The 24487-nt window shown below is 58.9% G+C and overlaps 1 protein-coding gene across 1 annotated transcript; it reads left to right on the top strand.

Moving 5' to 3' along the window:
- Window positions 1-211: 211 nt before the first annotated feature.
- Nr5a1 (nuclear receptor subfamily 5 group A member 1) lies at window positions 212-24296 on the top strand. The gene is made up of 7 exons (XM_071600942.1): window positions 212-293; window positions 4013-4129; window positions 4250-4391; window positions 6354-6979; window positions 13614-13733; window positions 15390-15537; window positions 22589-24296. Exons 2-7 carry the CDS (start codon window positions 4028-4030, stop codon window positions 22834-22836), a joined length of 1386 nt encoding a protein of 461 aa, XP_071457043.1. The 5' UTR covers window positions 212-293; window positions 4013-4027; the 3' UTR covers window positions 22837-24296.
- The last annotated feature ends 191 nt before the right edge of the window (window positions 24297-24487 follow it).

Raw genomic sequence — 24487 nt, 5'->3', positions numbered from 1 at the left:
AGAAAAAAATAGACCTAAATGAAGAGAAACACCAACAAAGGAGGAGAAAGGAGGCCTGCAGAGTCACGTGGGGGCAGAGACCAATTGGGCCTCTGGTGGCCCCCCCCAGGGCGGGGAGGAGGAGGAGGACGAACGGACAGGGCCAGCTTGCCGACCGCCCGCCGCCCGCAGTGGTGTGAAGGAGTTCCTGCGCGCCCACCGTCACCACTGCCTCACCTGGGCTTCCAGAGCCTCCCCCGACCCTGGTGCCCACTGTCCACCCTCATCCGGCTTCAGAACTCTTCTTCCGCTCCGTAAGTGAGGGCCTGGGCCCAGGCCTCTAATGGCCAGCCTCCCTCCTCAGTGCCTCCCTGTGGCCCAGGCCGGCCACAACTTGCTCTGTGGAGTGACCAGTGCTCACTTCTCTGGGTGGGGAAGGGGCTAGAGGTCTCTCTAGACTCCCCTCCTCAGTAAGATACCCTCTCTTCTTCCCTGGGCCGCTGATGGGAGGAGCCAGGCCTATGGCGACAAGCGCTGTGGGGTCTGTGGGTGTCCCGCTATCTAGTGTTGACCGGGTGTTCACATCGGTGTGTTGGTGGGAGCCTAGCAGTCTGAGAGTCTTGTGAGGTCTCTGGGCCTGTCTTGGGTCTCTGGGTCTCCTGTCTGGGCATCTGTGTGGTCTCTATGGAGGTCTCTGAGCCTCTGTGTATGTGTGAGTCTGTCTCCAGTGTTTATTTGTCAGTCCAGGTTCTGTGGCTGGCACAGGGTCTGCTTTGCTTCCCTGGGTAGGTGGGTAACAGGCTGTGAGTTCCTACATGGGGCAGGGGCAGGGTGGGTGCAGTGAGCCACCGGCTCCCAGCCTGAGGTAGTAGAGCCCAGGGGGTGGGGGGCTGAGATGGAGGCCAAAGGGGAGGGCTGGCTCAGAGCCCAGCCTCCCACCCCACCGGCCCCCAGCCCAGACTGCACTATGCTGCTGGGCCTTCCTCAACAGCCCAGGTGGGCTCTACCGGAGAGAAGCCCACTACCCCTGAGGAGCCCATCCCCCACTCCCCTCCACTCCCTGCAGCCTGGTGGGTGCTGCCGAGTTCCACTGCCAGAGGGCAGAGGGCTCCTCTCTGAGTGGAGGTTGTTCAGAGGCAGAAAAGCCCCCCAAACCCCCACCTCCGGCCTCCAGGCCCGACACAGACTGCAGTTTCTCAGGGGCTCAGGGTGGGGATCTACCACTAACTCCTCTCTGGCTCTCTCTCCTCCCTCCGCACCAAGATATGTCCATGGAATCTAATGGAAACTGCAGCACTCCATCTGGAGGGCCGGGCTTTCCTTATTACATACGGAGAAACTGAGGCTCAGATGAATGAAGTGACTTGCTGGCAAGCCGACCGCAGACTCTGCTCCTCACTCTGCGGGGTGAGCCAGGCGATGGGTGGTCTGCGTGGGTTTCAGGCCTAGGCTCTCAGGACCATGGCGCCAGCTCCTGCAGGAACCAGAGGCCTCCGTAGTGGCCCTGAAACTTTTTGGTCGGTAGCATCTCTGCCAATGCAAATTGCGGTATTCCTCGCTTGAAGCTGCAGCTTTCTGGCCTCAGGGTCCCCAGCCTCAGACCCCAGGTGCCAGAGGGGCCAGGGGCAGGCTTCCTGCAGGCCTCTTTCTCCCTCCTGCTTCAGTTTCTTCACCAGATAACGGGAGTGGCCCCGTGGACGTTCCCCAACCGTGAGCAATTGCTCTGCCCATCCCGGCCAGGGCTTCCTTTGTCCCCCAGGCTTCTACGAGCTCTCTTCCTCCGCCCTCTGCCTGGGCTAGAGCTCCGAGGGGTGTGGGGGTGCCTGTCGCCCACCTCCAGCTCCGCTCTCCCAGCCCCCGCGCCCTTGGAGGCTCTGAGTGCTCACCAGACCTTGGAATCTCGCAGAGGTGCATTCCCAAGATTCCCATTTCCTGCCGGCAAACTGAGGTTCACAGAGAAGGGGATTGCCCCAGGTCTCCCGCTGGGCGTTGTAGAGACACACCGCTATGCCGGGCTTGTGCTTCGCCAGCTGCATTTCGGTTCATCCTTACAACCACCCTCCAGGAAGACCCGTGGTCATCCCACTTCACAGATGAGGAAACTGAGGACTGAAGAAGGTTACTTACCGCCCAAGTGAGGAAATGTGGCAGGGCAAACACCAGAAGGTTCTAGCCTTGAACTAATGCCTTGGCCACAGGCCCACACGCTCGCCCTTACCCACTTCCAAGCTGCAGAACCACCAGCGAACCCAGCTTGGCCCTGGCCACGACTAAGCTGGACTTGCAAACAGCAGCTCGCCTCCTCCCACCGCCGGAGGCACCTCAGCGCTCGACACCTGTCTGGATTCTGGGGCGCTGGGGCTCCGCCGTTCTCTTGTAGCTCGGGAGCTTCTGGGGGGCCTGGCTGGGGATGGGGGGCCCGAGAGGATGAGGGTGAAGCCGCGAGCAAGCTGGGGGGAGGGCAGGGCGCAGGCCGGGCTGGGGGGAGGACGCGCGCCGGGCCTCCGCCCCCGGATACCGCACGCGCCCATATAGAGCGCCCGGCCCCTGGCCCAGCGCGGCGGGTTCGCGCAGCGCGCAGTGGCGGCAGACGGGCCCGGGTCCCAGGTGCGCCTCGAGCGGCCCCGGAGGCGGCGGGGGCGGGGAGGCGGTGGGGGGAGCGCCGAGGCCCAGCGCAGCCAGCCCCGCGCCCCCGCCTCCCCGCCCCCGGCCCCAGCGGCCGTCATCGCGGGCGGGCGGCGCTGCGCCCGGGTGCGGCTCATCGCCGGCGGCGGCGCGGCCGGGAGGTGCGGGTCTCCGCACGGGCTGGACGCGGAGCGCTGCTCGCAGGAGCCGCGAGGTGGGCGCCGGCCGCCGTCGCGCTCCCTCTTTGGGACTCTGACTCTCCGCCCGAGGTCGCCCCCATCTCCGGCCCGGCCTCCCGGAGCCTACGGGACCTCCGCCCGAGGTCTCCGCGCCCGGCGCCGGCGGTCTCCGCCGCGCCCTCTTCGCCGTCTCTCCGTCCGACGACTCGGTCTCGGCCGCGCAAGCCGCGCCTCTGGTTGCCGTCGCTGCCACGGGCTTTGTCTCCCCTGGCCCGCAGTCCCGGGCAGCTCAGCGCTTTCGGGCTCTCCGTCCCTGGCGCCCTGGTTTTCCGCACCTCTGGACGCGGGCCCCTGGCGGTCCGACTCTGCGGGGCCACGCCTCGGAGCTCGGCTCCGGGTTCCGGCGCGTCTCCAAGTCCCCGACCCTCTTGCTGGGCGCCTCGGTCTCCCCAGGTTTTCTCTCCGCGTCTCTGTCACTCTCTCTGCCCCGTCTCCCCCGGTGTCTCTCGTCTCTCGGTCTGTCTCTTGTCTATCACTGTCTCTCCGACTGTGCATGTGTTTCTCCCGGGTTGTCTCTGGGCCTCTCTCTCTCGGTGTCTGTGATTCGGTCTCTTTCGTTATCCATCCATCCATCCTTCCATCCATCTATCATCTATCTATCTATCTCGTCTCCCTAGGTTTTTTTTTTCCTGACTCGGCATCGGTGTGTCCCCGTCGCCCGGGTTCTCTCTACGTGAGCAGCGTCGGTCGGGGTATCGCGCTGGTTCCGGCGGGTCTCTCTGTCTCTCCCAGACTGTCTCTGCCTCCTTCGTCTCTGTCGGGTTCCCAGCACACCTGGGCCGCTCGCCCCACTCTGCCCGGGCTCCCTGGCTCCTGTTTCACCCGCGCCGGAGCCTGTCTCCTTTTCTCAGAATCGGGGTTTTGTTCTCAGACAAACGAATCCGGATCGAAGCGCATCGAATCCGAGGGTCCGGGATCGGGCGCGGCAGCGGCTGCGCGGGAGGAGCCGCGCGGCGGGAGCGCGGGACCCACACTCGGGCTGGGCCCATGCTGCGCGACCACCTGAGCGCTGCAGTGGGTCCTGCCGCCGCCCCCTTCACCTGGACGCGGCCAGGGCTACCGCAGCGGGCGCTGTGGGTGCGGCCGCCGCGGGGTGCGAGATCCGCCTGGCCAGACCAGCCGCAAGCCCCTCGCCGTCGGCCCATGGTGACCCTCTCCTCTCTCCTCAGGCGGACGCCGCGGGCATGGACTATTCGTACGACGAGGACCTGGATGAGCTGTGCCCAGTGTGTGGGGACAAAGTGTCCGGATACCACTACGGGCTGCTCACGTGCGAGAGCTGCAAGGTGAGCGCGTGAGCGGTGAGTCTGCAGGCGGGCGGCAAGGGTGTGTAGGGCGCGGCGGAGGCCGGCGCGCGCTCTGGGCCGAGGGTCCATCGCTCCCACGCTGACTCCCCTCTCTTTCAGGGCTTCTTCAAGCGCACTGTGCAGAACAACAAGCACTACACGTGCACCGAGAGCCAGAGCTGCAAGATCGACAAGACGCAGCGCAAGCGCTGTCCCTTCTGCCGCTTCCAGAAGTGCCTGACGGTGGGGATGCGCCTGGAAGGTGCGCGCCCCGCGGGACTCCGACCCCTGACTTCTGACCGCCCGAGGGAGCAGAGGGTGGGGCTGGGAAAGGTAGCTGAAGAGAGGACATCACTGGCCTTCTCGAAGTTTTAGGGGCCAGGCGATTGGCCCCTAGCCTGACTTAGGGCCTGGTCTCTTCAAGGGAGTGAGGGGACAGGCGGGGGTTGGGCTTAAGTCCTGGGGGAGGGAGTTCAGGCAGAACCAGCCAGGGTTGCCTTAAACTCAACTCCAGGGAGACGCCCTTTCGGCAGCCCAGCCAACACAGACAGAGCCCCAGCAGTGCTTCTCCCCCTGAAGAAGCTCCAGCCCCCACCCCAGCTAGAGTCAACGCTTTCAATGCCCTTGTCAGGTTCGAGTCCCAGTGACACCACTTACAGGCACTGGGTTAAATTCCTTAACTTCTATGATCTACAGATTCCCCAACTTTAAAATAGTAGTGCCTCCCTCCCTCCCTGAGTTAGTGTGAGGTTTGAGAGAAGTTACGGAAAGTCTAAGGTGCCTGGTACACAGTAAACACTCACAGGTTAGCTATTATTACTATTGTTATTTTATTCTTATGCCTTCTCCTTTTATTTATCCACCACCACCCAGGGATCACTGGGTTTTTTCACTCCAGCGGGTGAGATTCCTTCCTATCTTGTTCCTAGCCAGCCCTGAGAGGGCTGAGGAATGGGTAACAATTTCTCCAGAGGACGTAGGACTCTTCTGCCCCCACCTCTACCCCCATTGCAGTCCAGAGAGGAAGAAAGACGTCCCAGAAGGAGAGACCCAAGGGTGGACACTAGTAGCTTCCACCCCATGGCCCCAGCTGGGCTATGAGCCCAGCCAGCAGCTGTTGGCTGAAGTTTCTGAACAAGGAGAAGCCCCCACCCCCAGAGGCTCTGAGAGCTGCAGACCACATGTCCTACAGCTCCTAGCTGGGGGGGGGGGGCGGGGGGAGGGAATACCCTGCCCTGTCCCAAGAGCCTACATCCCTAGCTCCAAGTCCTGAGGGGCCAGAATAGCTGGTTGTTGCTGGCAGCCGAAGCCCACAGGGCAGCCTGCCTGAAAGTATGGCAGGAAGATGTATGTCTGGGAGGTTCCATCCCTGCTGAGCACTGCCCTCTGTCTCCTGATCTCTTCCTTCTCCTAGAGCCTGGGCTGGGGTCCTGTCTAAGCAGGGGCGGGGGCCACACTCCAGCTGCAGAGATGCACCTGTTGAGTCTGGCTGGTGACACATTCTTGGCTAGACAGAGGAACATCTGGTTAGCAAGAGAGGTCCCTGCCTCCATCACAGAGCCAGCAACCCCTAAACCCACCTTCACATTCAAAGTCAGTAGGGGAAACCCAAGTCATCTTGCCAGTGGGGTTCAAAGAGTCTGGGATTTAGTCCGTACTGAGTTTCCAGCTGTGAGGAAGACTCACAGGGTCCCCTTCCTATCACTGTCTCCCTGTCAGGCCCAGCACTGGGCATCTGAACCAAGAGACTAAGAGCTGAGTCCCCAGGACCTCCCAGAGTAGGGCATATGGCATGGTACACTCAGCATGATAAGAGTGGGCCACAGGGCCAAGGACAGGAGAGTCTGCCTGGGCAAATATAGGAACACTTCTTGGAGGTGGTGACATTGAGGCTGGGTGTTTGGCAAGCACAAGAGAAAGAAAAGGCTTTGAGGAAGAAGGACTATTAAAGATGGGGGGCGCGGGGTGGAGGCTGAGGGAAAAGTGTCAAGCCGAGCAGCAGTGTCTGCTGAGGTGAGTAAGGTGGAGTGAAAGGGACACTTGATCCCCTGAGGGATGACCTGGAAAATTGAGCAGGACCTTGAATGCCAGGCTAAGATGATTGTCTTCCCCTGTGGAAGTCATGAAAGGCTGTTGAGCACGGGAAGGGCACAGTTAGCTCAGGATAGAGCAGCATAGAAGGTGGCATGGAGGGGGGAGCCTGACCCTCTGCCCCTGCCCACAGCCGTGCGCGCTGACCGTATGCGGGGCGGCCGGAACAAGTTTGGGCCCATGTACAAGCGGGACCGGGCCCTGAAGCAGCAGAAGAAGGCACAGATTCGGGCCAATGGCTTCAAGCTGGAGACAGGCCCCCCAATGGGGGTGCCTCCGCCACCCCCTCCCCCACCGGACTACATGCTGACCCCCAGCCTGCACGTGCCTGAGCCTAAGGGCCTGGCCTCTGGTCCACCCACTGGGCCACTGGGCGACTTTGGAGCCTCAGCACTGCCCATGGCCATGCCCAGCACCCATGGGCCACTGGCCGGCTACCTCTACCCTGCCTTCCCTGGCCGTGCCATTAAGTCTGAGTATCCAGAACCCTATGCCAGTCCCCCGCAGCCTGGGCCGCCCTATGGCTACCCAGAGCCCTTCTCTGGAGGGCCCAGTGTGCCCGAGCTCATCCTACAGCTGCTGCAGCTGGAGCCTGATGAGGACCAGGTGCGGGCACGCATCGTAGGCTGCCTGCAGGAACCTGCCAAAGGCCGCCCCGACCAGCCAGCACCCTTCGGCCTCCTGTGCAGGATGGCTGACCAGACCTTCATCTCCATCGTGGACTGGGCTCGCAGGTGTATGGTGTTCAAGGAGCTGGAGGTGAGTGCCTCCTCCGCCGCTGGCCCTGGCTCTGGTGTGGCCTCCAGGCTGCCTGGACCTCTGTCCTGGTGGCCCCCTGAGTGGTCCATCCTGCCCACTGGTTTTAGGCAGTGTTAGGACATGGAGGTTCCCCTGGGGACATTAAGGAGCATTTTTGGTCTACCACATCCTCCTGAGTGTCCCTCACTCCTGCTCACTCCCTCCCCTCCCTGGCCTTGTTTTCTAAGTCTCTGTCTCTCATAGTCTCTGTCTCATCCTAATGTCCCCCTGCACCCCCAGGCCTGTGGTCTCTCTGCTCCTCTGTGTTTTTCCAGCCTCTTCAGTCTGAGGCTGTTTCTCTCCCAGTCTGGGTTTTCTGGAGGCATTTCCTGCTTTCTCTGAGGCCTTGGACTCCCTCAAAAGACTAACTGGGTCTTCTTATGTCCCCCAGGCCAATGCCAGGAGGGGGTCCAGCCCATCCTGTCATCCCATTCAGGGAGGCTACCAATCCCCACCAGTTGCATATGCCATGGATGGGCTCTTAGTGTCTGAGGTTTGGATACCTGTGGGCCCTCCTCCACCTAAGATGAAAGGTCTCATTGCCCCTGTACCTCTTACTTACGATGGTTGGTTCCGTGTTTCTGTGTGTCTGTGTGTTTGTATGCCTACAGAAGGAACTGGGTGGGGGATCCCAGGGCCTGTCAGTGATCTTGCCAGATGAAGCAGCTTTCTTTTACCTCAAGGGCTTCTTTCCCCCAGGTGTTAAGGTACCTAAGCTAAAGTAAACAGAAAGGCAGCAGGAAAACTGAGGCCAGGTATAGGGAAGAACTTCCCAGTCACTTTGCCTAGGGGTGTGAATGGCCTGAGGCTTGGGAGTTGCCCCTCCAATGCCCTGGCTCTCTCTGAGGCTTCCCCAGAGACCCTGAAACCCTGGCCAAGGTCCCTTTCTCCCTGGTCTGGGTACAGCCTTCCCAAGTCAGCCCCCTAGCTGTTCTGAGGTTGGTTATAAACAGCAGAGCCTTTGCCCTCCCTGCTGGGGCCACTGCAGCCTTGAGCAGCATTGTCAGTGCTGACGCCACTCAGGCCTGGGCTTCCTCCAGGAGATGTGGCCGGATAGGCTGGGGGCACTGCCTGCCCTGGCTGGCAAGGAATGGGAATAAGGTGGGGCATGGGGACTCAGAGCCTCTGGAGCATCAGGGCATTAGGGACCTAGGGGGATCTGGGAGTCAAGAATTTGTGGTGGTGATTCCTGCTTCTACTGTGGAGGGCCTGTCATGGCCAAGGTCTGGGACATGCAGTGGGTCTACCATGGGATGGGCTTTTCACCAGTCCCCTCTACTGGCCCTCTCTGGGCTGACCTTATGCAGGGATACTCCCACCTGCTTTCTGCTCCTGGCTGGAGGCCCTGGGGGATGAGGACCCAGGACTCTGGAGTTGGTTGCTGGCTTCCCCTGCAGACTTCCCATAAGCCCCTGTGCAGAGGGAGGAGCAGCGGAGCATTCCCAGCCTGGATCCAGGGGCAGGGCACTTCCTCTGGCCGCTTTCCTACTCTCCCGGGGCTTCACGCAGGATGGGAAGGGCCTTTGTCCCAGCTTTGCTGAGTGTTTTTTCCTGCTCTGGCTTCTCTATGGCCCAAATCTTCCTGCTTCCCCTTCCCAGAATCTCTGTATTGAGCCCAGGAATATGGCCCACAGTCATCACCTCTGTAAAGGAGCCTTGCAGATAAGCACTAGCCCAGCCCTTGGAGCACGTCTAGTTTGCCACATCAAATTCTTTCCCACTGCTCCAGTGGGCCCTGGGTGGTGTCTGTTTGTGGAACTGAGGGGTGAGTGGGCAGAAAAGCAGAAGAGTGCTGAATGGCCCTAGTATCCCTTTGATTCACCATTCAACACATCTCAGCAGACAGAAGAGGGGCTCTGGAACAGAGCCATCCAGGGATGGCTTTGGGGCATCATGGATGTTGGGGACATTGAAATGAATTGGACCCAGAAAGTTGCCAGGCTAGAGGAAGAGACAGAAGTGCACATAGATAATGCCAATACAGGGTGCCCAGAGTGCCCAGGGCTCTGAGAGTGATGGGAAGGGACTGAGAAGTCTAGTGAGAGAGAAGATGGCTACATCTGAGGAAGTCAGAGGTTTCCAGAAAGAAGTCAGAGAATGCTAAGGATGTTCAAGAAATGGGAATAGCCCAGGGGAAAGTCCATAAAAGTGTGAGGACATCCGGGCATTCCAGGTGACCCCATGAAGTGGGCTGGCAGCATCGGCAGAGCCCGACCCAGGAGTGGGCCCTTGGGCAGCAGATGATGGACAGCCAGGACTGGCTGGGGCCCCACATCCAGGGAGGGGCTCCTACCCAGAGCCAAAACTCCATGCAGATGACCAGTCAGCTTCTCAGGGGAAAGCCTGGGGTCTTAGCTGAACCATCAGGGATGCTGGGGGCCCAGGTATGTACGATCCCAGGTGCCCTCTAGGACTTTCCCTCCTCTGTCCCCTTTCCCACTTGATTGGCTGTCCCTCTGTCTCTATTTTCCCACCTTGCCCAAGCATAGCATGTTGGAGCTGACAGTGGCACAGAAATGAAGACCAGAGACCAGGCTCGGGGGGCTTACTACCAAGCTGTGCAGTTCTGCTTCTCTGGGCCTCAGTTTCCTCATTTATAAAGGAGAGGGATGTGGGTAATAGCTACCCGGGAGGGTGGTTATAGGGGTTTAGTGAGCCCGGGTAGGTGAAGACCTCAATACAGGGCCTGGCGCTCAGGAAACCCAGTCGTTGGGCTCCCCAGCGCCCTTCCTTTCTGCTCTCTGCACTGCACCATTGACTGCCCACTTACAGGTGGTCTCCAGGCCTGGCCAGGAGGAGCAGAGTAAGAGATGCTGAATGCACGCTCCTCTGAGCACTGTCTTTACAGACTTGCTCAGGGCTTGTAAAGCAGCTTCTTACCTACAAGGCAGCAGGGACTCACCCTTCCCCGCTGTGCAGTGGGGGCAGGTCCGGAGCCAGGCAGTCAGCCCTGGACAGTTACCGTGAGGGATAGGCTGCGAGGGTGCAAAACAGGAACCGGGGAGAGGGAGGGGAGCCACGATGCCTAATGACCCATCTTGACACCAGTTCACCCTTGACGTCCAGCTCCGAGGCCCCCATTGGCAACAGATTTAATTGCCCAGATATATGGTTTCATTTAAGCTGCAGTAACTCTTGTTAGTCCTCGGCTGACAAACGATGGCCCACCGACCACTCGGCCTGGAGCGCGCCAGGCCAGCCTGGGGCATGTCAGCCACCCGAGAATTACCGAGCCTGCTGGCCTTCGGCTGCCAGACCGATCAGACCCCAGGGGGCTCTAGAGGGAGGCCCGCTGGGGGAGAGGTCAGCCGGCACCCATAAATAGCCCTTCTCCAGAGCAGGCTGCAAGGTGTCAAGGCTCTGGGAAGATTTGTGGCTGCCCAGAGCAGGAGGGGTGGGTGGCTGGTGAGCTCATGGATGGGCTAGGCTGGTAAGGGACTCTGAGGCTGGGACTGCAAATGTCCTTGTCCCGAGGGCGGAAGGGAGGTTAGAGGGTAGGGGAGGAGGGACCTTGAGTTTAGGAAGAAACCTCTGGAAAGGGGACACCAGCCCTCCTTGACTGAGTGAGGCTCTTGGCCACCTGCTTTTTTATGGAGCTTCACTCAAGTTTTTATTTGTTTGTTTTTGGGGTACCAGGGGTTGAACTCAGGGGCACCCGACCACTGGGCCACATCCCCAACCCTATTTTGTATTTTATTTAGAGACAGGATCTCACTGAGTTGCTTAGCACCTCGCTTTTGCTCAGGCTGGCTTTGAACTTGTGATCCCCCTGCCTCAGCCTCCTGAGCTGCCGGGATTACAGACTGTGCACCACCGCACCCGGCTAGTTTTCTTTTAAATACAGAGGTGTGTGTGCCCGTGTGCAGGAGTGCCTATGTGTGCTCATCGTGTGGGGAGCGTTTGGGAGTTGGGTGTCTTTATGTGTCCATTGGTCCATCTGAGTGAAGAAGTGGAAGTCTGGCAGGAAAATGCTTGGCCGAGGGGTAAGTGGGAGCCCAGCTTGAGTGGCATCCTTGGGGGAGTTGACAGTGGGTTCACACAACCCCTTGCGACCCATGCTGTGTTCATAGGTTTTTCTGTAACTGAAGGGGGAAGATTATTTCTCCCATTTCATAAAGTAGTAAGGAGGGTGAGAGAGGACGCATAGTGGGGCAGGGGCATGGAGTGCAGTCAAGGAGGGTGAGAGAGGACGCATAGTGGGGCAGGGGCATGGAGTGCAGGCATCAGAGAGCTGATCTCTGCCGTCTCCCAGCTGGGCCCCTCGGCAGGGCTGCCCCCACCCTGGGGTCTGAGGTCTGGAGTCTGCTCCCGGATCTGAGCCAGCCAGGTCACTGTGACCCCTTTGCTTTCTCCCTGGAGCTTGGCCTGCTTATCTTCTAATTCCCCCCTTATCTCTTCTCTTCCATGCCCCCCCCCTTCATTCAATTTGGGCACAAGGGTGTCTGCTCTTAGGGTCTCACAATGGGTGGGGGCAGAGCACAGCCCTGCATGGCCTCCATCTGGGTCACCCTCAGTGGGCTCAAGAGCTCCTTGCCTGACACCAGTGTGACCCCTGGGCAGACTTCTCCCACCTCGGCCTGAGGCAGAAGTTCCCAGAGCCCCTGAAGATGGACCCAGTAGGGCCGACTGGGCAGAGCCACTGCCCACGCGTCACCTCGGGCAAGCCTGCTTGTTTCTCTGCAACACGGGCAGGATGTCACTGGGGCAGGGCCGATTGATCCTGATGGTAAGTCCTCCCTCAGCTTTGCTTTCTTCTTGGAAACTGATGGCAAAGCTCCTACCCGGCTCCACAGGCCAACCACTTCCAGAGGAGAGGGAAGGAGAAGTGTCCCCTGCCATCTAATGGCTGGTGGGGCCAATCCCAGGTCACCTAGGGCTCTGCTCTGATGGCGATGAAACTCTGGGAGGAGGGAGAGAGTGGGCGCTTGGCCCAGAGATGAGGTGAGGAAGGGAGGCGGTGGCCCAGAGCAGGACAGACCTGCGCAGACCGGGTCCTTTCTTCTCGCACTGGGGAGCGGGGTGCGAGAAGAGACCTCGTTTGTGTGTCCAGTTCCTCACTTTCCTCTTGTTCTACCTTCTCCTTTCTGCCCCTGTTTGCCTGAGGACAGAGGCCTCAGAGATGGAGAGGAGGTGACAGAGGGAGGAGGGACTTCTACCCCAAGAAGAGAGAGTTGTTTGCCAGGGCTCCTTGGCTCCTTGGGGGAGGGGTAGGTGTCTGGCAGAGTTCTATCAGCTGCTCCCTGAGGCCTCCCGGAGGGGCCCAGAGCTGAGCTGGACACCAGGCCTGCCTTCGGGCGCCTCATGGCATCAGGGAAGGCAGAGCATGAGCTATAAGATGTTGCACATTCTATGTCCAGAGGGTGGGAGGGCACTGGGAAGGGAGGACGGATTGAGGAGGGCTTCCTGGAGAAAGTAAGAAGTTGACAAGAGACCACGAACCCATAGATGGCAAGGGAGCAGGGTCAGGTCTTGTCCCACTCCAGTAGTGAAGAGCATAGATCTGGAACCAGACAGAGCTGGGTGACCTTGGGCAAGTTACTGACCTTGGGCAAGTCACTGTGCTGTTTGGTCTCTCCATGAAGCTAGTAGCAACTGCACCAACCTCGCAGGGCCGTGGGACCCCAGCGCAGGGACTGGTAATCATCATGGCTTGTGTTCACCACAGAGATAGTCCCAGGAGGGAGCTGTGGATACCGAGAGGGACCAAAGCCTGGGTTGTCCTCCTCAAGGAGGACTCAGTGCCTGTTGCCACCTAGGTGTTCAGAATCTTCTGTTCCTACTGCAGATGTTGCCGTCTGCCTGCCCTCTCCCCGATCTGTCCCCAGGCCTGGGCAACACTTTTCCTCTTCTGGGCTTGAAAGCTCTGCAAAAGTCCCAGGAGAAGCCCTCTGTTTCTTCCCCTTGGCTCTTTGAGAGCAGTTGTAGCTGCCAGAGTTGACAGCAGGCCATATGGGCACACTGTTCAGATGAGTGGTGTCTTCACAGAGCGTCTCCAGGGACGTTTGTCCCTAACATCTACTGAGTGTTTAATACGTGTCAGACCAGCTTCTAAGTACCTTGACCACTTTACAAATTAGAAAACCAAGCACATGCCTGTAATCCCAGAGGCTCAGGAGGCTGAGACAGGAGGATCGAGAGTTCAAAGTCAGCCTCAGCAATTTATGGAGGCCCTAAGCAACTCAGCGAGACCCTGTCTCTAAATAAAATATAAAAAATGGGCTAGGGTGTGGTTCAATGGTTAAGTGTCCTTGGGTTTAATCCCTGGTCCCCAGAAAAACAAAAAAGAAAGAAAACCAAAGTACAGAAAGGTCCTGGAACTTGCATCAGGTCCTACCATGTGTGAGAGGCAGGGCTGGGGCCTGAAGCCTGGCGCAACCAAGCCCTAAGCATTTCTTTTGGACCCTGTCATTGTTAGACCTTGGCCACACTTGATGCAGTAGAGGGAAGGGCAGGCAGGACACAGAGAGGTGGTCACTTTTTCGGGTCACACATCTAGATCATTCTCTGAACTGAGAGTTGGGGGAGAAGGGTGAGAGGAAGGTCCCTAACTAGACCCCAGTAGGACCCCAGACATCCATGCGGCTCTTCCTTGCAGGTGGCTGACCAGATGACACTGCTGCAGAACTGCTGGAGTGAGCTGCTGGTGTTCGACCACATCTACCGCCAGGTCCAATACGGCAAGGAGGGCAGCATCCTGCTGGTCACTGGCCAGGAGGTGACGGACCCTGCTTTCAGAATTCTGAGCTCTGGACACCCTGAATTCCATCCCTTTCCCTCGTTTTGGGGGACATCCCCTGGCCAGGCCTCTCTGTGGCCAGCCCTGTCCCTGGCCTTGTAAGGAGTCAGCCTCTGGGAGCCCTGCTCTGGGGGACAAGATTAGAGGATGTGGGAGGATCAGAGGAGGCCTTTGGAGGAAGGGACAGTGGCACTGGGTCTCTCAAGAATAAATTTTTAAAAAATCAGAATTGATTGAATAGTGAGAGGCGATGGGGGGGTCTGTCTCCACTCCCACACAGGTGGGGGGACAGCAGGGCACAGGATCTGAGAGGGGGTCCAGAAGTGCTGTTGGGGGCCTTCAGGGTGGGAGGAGATAAGAGATGAGGCTAGAGGGGTTGCTGGGAGCCAGCCATAAGAGGGCGAGACCTCGCAGACTCCGGATCCCAAATAAAGGAATGAGGGATGGAGTGAATACGTGGGCCAGAGGCCTCAGGGAGCCCAGAGTCGGGCTCTGGCCGCTTAGATCAGGGAGATGGGACAAGAGGGTGGAAAGTGGAGCTCGGAGGCTCCTGAAGACAGAGCTGGAACCTTGGGAGGGGGGACACGCTGACCCCAGGAGGCAGGGGAGGGGGAAAAGGGTGGAGGAGGTGGGGGCAGCCACCTGGCTCAGAGTGGGGGGGCCGAGGAGGAAGAGCCCAGGAGGAGCAGGGGAAAGAGAAGGCAGGAGGGAGAGGCGACAGGAGATTGATGCCCTGGGTCCAGCTGGGTGGTAGGAGGACTCCCCAGGTGGGGACACGGGCTAAGCAGTGGCCTAATGGGTAACACAGGTGGGACAGAGACTGAGGTCCTGCTCCTCACCCCCTCCCCTCAGGACCTCTGTCCTCATCTTCACTTGTCACCCTGGTGTCTCAGGCCACTGGGGGGTAGGGGACAGGGATGTCCGTCCTAAGGGGTAACTTTGGGGCCCCTGTGGGTGCAGGTGGAGGGAGTTTGAGATGTGAGTGTGAGTATGTGGGCCAAAGTCTCTGTGGTCACAGAGTGTCCTGCATGTGTGTGCACCCTCCTGTGTTTAATTGTGCAAATCCCATGCAGAAGCATGTGGGCGTCTGTTTCTGCCTCTTACCACATGAGTGTGCTCAAACACGCAGCTGTGGGTTACTGTGAGTGCCCCTCCAAGTGCACGTGTGAGTGTGTGTGCAAGTGAGTGTTGCCTCCACTTCATGAAGCTGGTGGCCGCCCTGTGAAGGTGTCTGCGTGTGATTGTGAGCTGAGCTTGTGTGAGCAGGCGGGTGGACATGTGCACGCGTCCACAGCTTCAGGCAGAACTGCCCTTCCCTGTGACAGAAGCACGGAATCCGTTCGCACCACTGGGCCAAGCAGCGGCTCTTTGTATATGAAGGACCCTTTAGTTCCCCTGTGGCACCCACTTCCTGGTGTCTGCCCTGCTGCCATCAAAGGCATGCAGGCCATGGGTGCCCCGACTCCAGGCCCAGCAGGTTGAGGAGAACTGGGAAGGGTGGGTCCTTGACATTGGTGGGCCTGGGAGGGCTCCTGGGTTCCCAGGAGGGCTGCTTGACCCAGGCCCCACAACCGCTGTCCTGGGCCCATCCCCTCTGAAGGGCCCCTGACCTTCCCTCTCGACTCCTCCCCCCAGGTGGAGCTGACCACAGTGGCTGCCCAGGCGGGCTCCCTGCTCCATGGCCTGGTGCTGCGGGCGCAAGAGCTGGTGCTACAGCTGCATGCACTGCAGCTGGACCGCCAGGAGTTTGTGTGCCTCAAGTTCCTCATCCTCCTCAGCCTCGGTGAGTGGCAGGGTGCTTTGGCCGTGGAGGGCGGTGGTGGGGGGTGAGTGGGCAGAGGAACTCCAGGGGCCCCCGCTGTAGCCACAGAGGCCACCATTGGGTCTTGGGGTCCTATACTCAGTATAGGGCACCTGGCCAGTGGTTGGCGCTGGGAATGGGCACTGCCCTGCTGGACCTGTCTCTCTGTGAAAGTGTCAAAGGTCAAGACAGTGTCCAATTCTTGCCCTTCATGGTACAAGGACCCTTTGTAGAATGTGGCGACTCCTGGATGACCGCCCTGGGTGTGTGTCCGTCCCCACCTGCAAACAAGCTGTGGGAGTTCCGGCTTCTACTCCCGGCTTCCATTCTGGGGCCTTAATTCCCTGGCCCACAGGGGCCCACATTCTACCTCTGAGCTCTCTGGGGCCCAGACCCCCCTCCCACTCATTCCTTCATTCTACAAGCATTTGCTGAGCATTGGCCCTGCGCATGGCCTAGGGTTAGGACATTGAGCCAAGAAGATCCCCAAGCCCCTGCTTAGCAGAACTGGCCTTCTCTAGGAAAGAGCCAAAAACCTTCGTATGATCAGTGAAATGTGAAGCCAGGCAGATCGCGACAAGCGCTCAGATGGTGAGGAAAGTGGGGAGCTGGTCCGTGGGGCAAGCCCAGCCCACCAGCTCGCCTCCGACCACAGCCCAGACTGGGCGGCTCCAGTCTCCAAGCTCCCTCTGGCCTCCCAGCTCCCAGAGCTCACCAGAGCCTTCCCTGCAGCCAGTGACATGCGCATGGAGGTGTTCCTTGCCTCAGGAGCCCCCGAGCGGGAGAACCCTGCAGCCCTGCAGTTAGGGCTGGGACAGGGAGATGGGAGCAAGGGCTATGCCTGCAAGAGGAACATTTGAGCAGGGACTTGGGGGATGCTTTGGGTAATGGATCTCATAGCAGAGGAGCTGCCATGGGATGAGGGCTGACTGGGGAAGCTGGCCGTAGAGCCACAGGGTGTCTATAACATACCTGAGGGAGGGGGAGTGGGAGGTGCTGGAGAGCAGAGAAGAAGGGAGTCGATTAGGAGGTGGGAAGGCGTGGGGGGCAGTGGGCTGGGTCTCCTGACCATCCCTACAGGCTGGCGGCTGGTGGGTTTCTCTGAGAGGTTCCCTCTCAAGCAGCCAGCCAGGGCTCTGCAGGGTGGTTACAGGACAGTCACTGGGAAGGGCAGAAGCCTGAGCAGCCACAGCCACCTAGGAGCCGCATCGGGAAGTCCTTAGAGGAGCTTTAGCGGCCTAGCTGGCTCCAGCTGGGGGGACACTCTGTCTTACCTCTGCCTCCAGGGGCGTCCTCCTCACCACCTTGTCATTGAGAGCTGCTTCAGGGCTCTGAAAACTGGCACAGATGTGCGTGGCCGGGGGTCCGTGTGATGTGGGCTGCGGACAGGCAGGAGTGCTGTGCGTGGGTGTGAGTTTGCACATGAAGACTGCACGCTCGGGTGTGTGGCTGGGTTTTCAGGTGTCGTGTGGCATGAGGAGCTGGTGTGAGATTGGGGAGTGAAGGGAGATTTGGAACACGAGGGCCTCGGAGGGGTACGTCATGCTTGGCACATAGGATTGTAGCCCAGAATCTGTGACGGTCTGGGTGATAGTTCTTGACCCGACTGTCATCAAGGGGCCATGGAGAGAGTTCTGGGGGAAGGCTAGAAGAGGGGGCTCTTGCACCAGTCTCCTTGGGACTCCATCTTTCCTTGAGTGTCCCCTAAAGAGCCCCCAACCCTGCTTCCCACCAAAGCCCTGGGTGGCTGCCTGGCCCAGCACAGCTCTGGCCACCCCCTGTGGTAAATCCAGAACTCCTCCTTCCATGGGGCGTAGGGAAGAGAGCAAGGCAGAGCCCACCCCTCTGTTCTGGGGCCCAGGTAGGTGTGTGCCCAGAATTGGGAGTGCCGGGCACCTCCTCCATCCTGTGCTCCAGAGGCGGCTGAGGCCTGAGGGACTGGGCGAGACTGCAGGGCTCAGCAGGAGGCTGGAGGGGCCGGGGACCTGTGACCATGAGCATGCGTGTGTGTCCGTGAGCAGTGGTCAGGGGAGGGTGGTAGAGATGGACCAGCTGGGTTTCACTCAGGTCCCTCCAGTTTTATGCCCTTGATCAAGTCATTCTCTGCTCTGAGCCTCTATTTCCTCATCTGTGAAATGCCCACCACGACTACCCTGTCTTGCTGCAGGAAGTAATGAGAGAATTTCCCCAGGTGCTCGGCACTGGGCCTGCCCCTCAGAGGCATGGGCCGGTATTGTGTTTTATTTTTATTTTATTTTATGTTAATGGTACTGGGGGTTGAACCCAGGGGTGCTTTACAACTGAGCTTCGTCCCAAGTTCTTTTTATTTCTTATTTTGAGACAGGGTCTCACTAAATTGTTGCGGGTGGCCTCAAAACTTGTGCCTCAGCCTCCCGCAAGGCTGGGATGACAGGCGCGACCACTGTGCGACTCGGATTGCTTTTATAATCCTCCTTCTTAGTTAATGAGCAAATGAATGAAGCGGATGCCCAGGTCACAGGCTTCATCTTCATCTGAGTGTCTGGCTCAGGGCCTTACTCTCTTTGGGCACAGAGACGAGGACCAGGCTTAGGAGCGGGCTGTGAGGGGGAAGGAGGTGGCTCTGGGACCTGGACCTGCAGGAGAGCAGTGGGAGGAGACCACGGGGCCACGAGGCCTTTGGGGAGCAGGTTCCAGGTGGAGAAAGAACTGGAGCTGCCCTGTAAGATGGGGGTTGGGCTGACTCCATGGAGGGGGGACATCACTGAAGCCTTCTCAGGTGAGGCGTGTCTGAGACGGGGCCTTGCAGTAGGAGTAGGAGTGTGATGGGTGAAAGGAAGCAAGCAGGGCTGGAGGATCCCCCACCGAAGGAACAGCCCCCCGAGGGTTATGAGGAATCCTGAAGGGACCCTGTGGCCTAGGGGACTGGGCAGGGGCGAAGAGGCTGTGGCAGAGGACAGGGGCTGAGCCCTTGAGCATCAGGCCAGGTCCCTTGGGTTGGGTTGTACCTGGAACCAACAGGATCAAACTTGCATTTCACCAAGGCCCTTCAACAGCGGCAGGGGAAAGGATGGCAGGTGGGCAGCCCAGATCCCTGCAAGAGGTGAGATCTGGGGCTGGGGCGACTTGGATCCCCAAGTCAGAAACAGAGGGCTCCGACTATGATTCCATCCAGACCAGAGCTGGGCACAAGGGAGCCAGAGAGGGACTGTCACTTTTCTGGAGGCTCCCAGCTGGCATGCAGGGCGTCACCCTCCGCAGCACCTCCCTGGGCTGGGTAGCCTGAACTCTTGTGAGGCCTGTCCCCCCACCCACCCACCCCACCGCCGGTCCTCAGCGCCTCCTTCTCGCCTGCCTCTGCAGAAGGGTGCCATTTGGCGTCTAAATAGCTGTCTCGGGCGGGCTCAGAGGCAGGTAAGGAGGTTTAATTAAAATTAGTGCCTCTCTCCTGGCAATCGCAGTGTTTATGAAGATGGGCCCGGCGGGCATTGTTCTGCCGAGGACTTAATCGAAGCTTAATGGATTGACCTAACATTCGATTTCCTGATTTCCATTGAGGCGGCGGCAGCAGCATTCCCTTAAGCGTTTGCAATTTACCCACTGCTCCGAGCCAACAAAAGGCGGCCTGAATAGCAGCCCCACTCGAGGGGCCATTGTGCGCGGGGGCGCCTGCCTGAGTCACCGCTATTGGGACAACATTCTTTATGCCTCACTGGAATGAAAGGATTATTCAAATATTCAATTAAACCGTGAAAAGGGGGCTTTTCTGAGCTCCTGGGGGCCCCAGAGCTCGCAGAGCTAGCAGGCTGCTCTCTGAGGTGGGGGTGCCATCTCCCAGCCCCCTCCTGCCTCCCACCTCCCACCTCCAGGACTGCTGGGAGCTGAGCAGGACAGGGATAGGGACATAGGTCTGTCTCCAGCTTGGTCACTTCCACTCTGTCAGGCTCAGGGCCCTGGGCCAGACACACAGGAGAGGTCTGGTCTTGGAGCTCCATGGGGCAGAGATCAGTTTGCCCCCATTTTGCAGATGACAAGAAACTGAGGTTCAGAGAGGGGAAGTGACTTGTCCAAGGTCACCCAGCTGGCTGTAGGGCTAGGCTTTGAACCCCTGACACATTTAGGAGACATCTGCAGACTTGTTTGTCTCCTGCTTGTGTCTAAGGTTAGAAGGGTGAGAGCTCATCATGGGACATTGATTCTGTTAGGTACCTTGGAGTCTTCACCACAAACTTTTTAGAAACTGGGGACTCTGGGGAGCTGGAGAGGTGGCTGACTATCCAAGTCCTCGAGCCCAGAGCAGCCTCTTTGGGGGAAACCTGGGACCCCGGACAGCAGGGCTTGGATGGAGTCCTAGTTGGATGGAACATGAGGTATGTCCAGTTCCCCAGGACCCAGTGTCCAGGCGGACCCAGCCCTCGCAGCAGGAGGCTCGAGAATCAGAGACCTGGGTTTTGATGCAGGCTCTGGTTTTGGGGGCCCTTCCCTGAGAATTACCCAGGTTGGCACAAGGTGTCAGGGCGCAAGGTGTTGGCTGGGTGCCCAGGACAGTGGATCCAGACTCTTGGACTGTAGCCATTAAGGACGGTGCCCCCTATCCCTTGTAGCTGACCTTATAGGGATACGAGGTCTCAGCCTCCTGAGAGCCAAGAGACCAGAGAACTGCTGCAAGGGGCTGTCCCTGAAACCTGTCCTTGTTCTGCACCCACCCCCTGCAGTCCGCCCCGGCTTGGTGTTGCCGAGAACAGTAAATCCCTGTAAAGCCCAGGCCCTGGTTCTCCCAGGCCCCTCCCACCCATCCCCACTGCAGCATGCTAGCCTGTCCTCCCAGCCCCAGCTCTTTCGTCTAGGCCCCTTTACTGCTTTCACTGCTGTGTGGCTTTGAGCTGGTCCCTATCCTTCTCTGAAATCCCAGCCTACTACTGTGAATTGGCAGAAGACTGTGTCAGACTTGCCCAGCTGTGGGGATGGTGGGAGTGAAGGCAGATGGGGACAGAACTGGAATTGAAAGAGGTTTAGGACAGGGATGAAACTAACGCACCTGCTTCCAGGAGGCCAGCTAAGCGGAGTGAATTCTCATGACCTTTGGATGGGCCTGGAGCAGCCAGGTTAGGGTGCAGGCTATTCTACACAGTTGGGCAGGTCATTCACTGCACAAGGGCACAGAGGCGGGGTAGGACTGGGGGTCTGAAATCTAGCTCCATCTCTATGGACAAGGGCCGACTTGTCCATAGAGATGGAGCTAGATTTGTGTCAATTAGAAAATTGACACAAAGGTGCCTTGTGGGCCAACAGTGGTCCTGGGAATAGGGGGAGAAAAGAACCCTGGCTTGCTTAGTGAGGGAAGGTGAGGGACAGGGTAGGGATGGAGGATGGTGGCCTGTCAGATCCTGCCATATGACCCAGGCCCAGCTCAGGTTTCCCTAAATCCAACTTTGGACAACATAGGCCTTGGCAAGCGCACCGGGGGCGGCCCAGGATCAGGGTTGCCAGGAGCGTCCAACTCTCCTGGCGCGGCAGGTGTTAAAGGGATTAGAGGGCCCAGGGCTGCACATGCCACCTGGCTGGCCGCCCCCACAGCAGCAGAGCTGGGGTGATGGGTGGGGAAGTGGATGGAGGGTCATTTTCTGAGCCACCGGAAGCCACATCCCAGGGGAGGCCAGGCTAGGATTTGAGGACTGGGGACTGAGCCCGGGGATTCCTGGTGACCTTGAACCCCTGGACAGGGCAAATTCAGCTAGAAATGCTACCCAGGAGTGGAGGGGCCTGTGAGCCATGGCGAGGGACCTGGGCACAAGACACCTTCCCAGGCCTTCCCCACCCCTCTGCAAGGAGGGCACGGCTCCTGCAGAGAGGAGGAAGGCGTTTCAAGGGAGGGTCACTGCTCCAACATGGTGGCTCGGTTTGAACCCTCATCTGCCTCACTCCAGAGACATATGCCTGTGACTCAGGTGGAGGAATACACTAGTGAACCTCCCCACATGCTGTCCCTCTCGCTCTGCGGGAAACAGCCTTCATGTCTGGGGCAGATCATGTTGTTCGTCCCCGTTCTTGTGTATTGTGGAAGGAAACCAGGGCCTCGTGCGTGCTGGGCAGGTGCTCTACCGCTGCACCACGTCCCCAGCACCATCTTTGACTGATGTAAACAGCCTCACCCTCTGGACCCCCTGGACCTTCCCCTCCATTCCTTGTTTTCCTCTCCATGCTCTTAAAGATCGGTCCCTGGGCTCTGGGTTCTGTGTGCCCCATACTACTCGCCTGTGAGGCTGGCATGCGGCATCCTGGCCACCTCCTGGCCACCATAAATACTGCTGTGGTGAACATCATGTCCCCAAGGCCCCGTAGGAGACCTTCCTTGGGCTGCTGAGCCTCTTTCGTGGTCACAGGGTAAACCCACAGCATGCCTGTGGTTCTCTGGAAGGGGCTTCCAGTTTTCATGCCTCACAGCTGTGAGATGGGTCCTTCCACTCACAGTGCTCCTCTCTGGTCACGGTGGCAGTGAGGTGACAGTGGTGAGTGGCAGTGTGGTGATGCTGATGGCAATGGGATGAAGGTGACATGATGATGTTAACCATGGGATGGTGCCAGTTATGGTAATGGTACCGACCCTGGCCATGATAAGGAGGTCACCCAGTGACCTTTGTGCCAGTGACTGTTCTCCTAGGCATTTCCCCCAAGTCAACTCCTCAAATTCTCAAAGTCTTGCAGGTTCCATTGTCACCCTCATTTTATAGTTAGGAAATGGAGTGGTTTAAATAACACGCCCAGGGATGCCCGGGAGCGATCGGTGAAGGTCTTGGTGATGATCGACATCCATCCTGACCATCAGGGCAATGACAGAGGCAGCGATGTTGGTGACAGTGACTGTGGCTTGTTGATGGTGGCATCTGCCACACTGGTGACAAACACAGGGATGTAGTTGGGTGGTTGATGAGGATGGTGGTGTTGGTCAGCCACATTGATGCGCATGACTTGGTGGGTCACAGGGAAGGTGTGTTGGTGCCAGTGATGTGTTTGCGGGGACGGCCGGAGGGTGACTGCGCTCCTCCCTTTGCAGATGTGAAGTTCCTGAACAACCACAGCCTGGTGAAGGACGCTCAGGAGAAGGCCAACGCTGCCCTGCTCGACTACACCCTGTGCCACTACCCACACTGCGGGGACAAGTTCCAGCAGTTGCTGCTGTGCCTGGTGGAGGTGCGGGCCCTGAGCATGCAGGCCAAGGAATACCTGTACCATAAGCACCTGGGCAATGAGATGCCCCGCAACAACCTGCTCATCGAGATGCTGCAGGCCAAGCAGACTTGAGCCCGGGCCGGCCGGGGCAGGCGGGCCGGGAGGGCGCGGCTACCCGCCGCCTCCGCAGGGCTTATTCGATTAGGCCAACCCAGGAGCCCCATCCCGTAGGCCCCTGACCCTAAGCTCTGGAGCTGTGTGTTTGGGGTGGTGGGTAAGGACGGGCAGGGCCTGGCTGAGGTGGGGTGGCCCTCACCAGCCACTGGCACTTGCCTGCCACTCAGAGTGCCCCAAGGAGGCGGCTGCTACCCACCCCGCCCTCCCCCTGCTCCCAGCTTCTGTCCTGGAGTCTGAAGTGCTGGCTGTCCAGGGAGGAGGTTCGGGATTCCCTGGTGGGCCTCGATGTCCCTCGGGTCAGAGGTCATTCTTTCCCCCTCTGCTAGAATCAGAGGCAGGGGGAAAGTCGAGCAGGCATCAACAGGGATGGCAGGTGGGGGGTCTCCAAAGCTCCCCCATAGAGGGGACGTAAGTCCTCTGATTTGTAAACTAGGGATAATGGAGTTTGCTAAGTTGGGTAGAGGCTGCAGGCCCTAGAGGACACTGGGAGACTGGTTAGGACAAAAGACCTCTCCCCTACCCCTCTACCCATCTGACTTCTGCAGGGGAGTCTCTGACCCATTACTGGAAAAGGATTTTGTTACAGTTAACCTTCTGACCCTCTTCTGCCCACCCAGGAAGAGTTGGGTACAGTCAACAGACCAGTCCTGCCCACACCTGGCCAGCCCAGGCTGGTACTAACCTGCAAGGGTGTAGTTAAGAGGGTTTTTCGGTTTTGTTTTTTCCTTCTCTACTTCTCAATCTCTTAGACATTGCTTGAAAGGTGTGTGTGCTGGAAGGCAGGGGACAGATGTGGGGACTGAGCTAGGTATGGGGATCAGCACCAAGTACCGCCCAGGCCTTCTCCCTAGACACTTTCCACCAAGACCCAGTGGTGCTGGGTTGTTCCTGAGCCCCACCACAATACAGAGAAGAGCTGTTGCTTGCCCTCCAGCCCACTAGGTGAGCAGGAGGCACTGTGTGGCTCGGGGTCTCTGTGGGTGGGAGTCTAGGTGAAGGTGGGAGGGCACCTGGGTCTTTGGATCAGGGTCAATGCCAGCGAGCCCCTTCCTTGTGGCCTTGGCCCACTGGGTTCCTCACTGCAACCCTTGAAGCTGGGCCTCAGCTGCCTGGACTCCTACCTTGCCTCCCAAAGGATATTCTCCAGGGCCAGGAGCTAGGGAGAGGCCTCAACTGTCCTCTGTCCCAGGCTAGACACCCACTGTCTGTCCTGCTTTCGTGTCGCCGTTTGAGCTTGCGCTGAGCCTGCCCAGTCAGACAAGGCTGGATGTCCCCCCCCCCCCGCTGCCTTCTGCTGCCCTGTCTCAGTCCCCATTCTGCCCCTGAAACGTGTGCCCCTGCCAAGGCCAGAGACCCACAGCCCCAAAACAAGAAGTGCCCTTACGACCCCGCCCCTGCCCGGCAGCCTTGGAATAAATTTTGCCATTAGTTTCCAGCCACCTTGGCCAGTTGCCATCTGGAGCAGGGCCCCCTGGGTGGGTTAGGGTGGTCTGAGGTTGGTGGTTCTCTGATGGGGATAGAGGTGACATGCAGATGACATTTGGTTCAAAACTCTAGGGAGGCAGGAAGGATGGCAGGAATTGGGGTGAATGGATCTCATCTCATT

The sequence above is a fragment of the Marmota flaviventris genome, chromosome 13, assembly GCF_047511675.1.
Source record: "Marmota flaviventris isolate mMarFla1 chromosome 13, mMarFla1.hap1, whole genome shotgun sequence".
NCBI lineage: Eukaryota > Metazoa > Chordata > Mammalia > Rodentia > Sciuridae > Marmota > Marmota flaviventris.
This window is presented reverse-complemented; position numbering and strand designations above follow the sequence as displayed.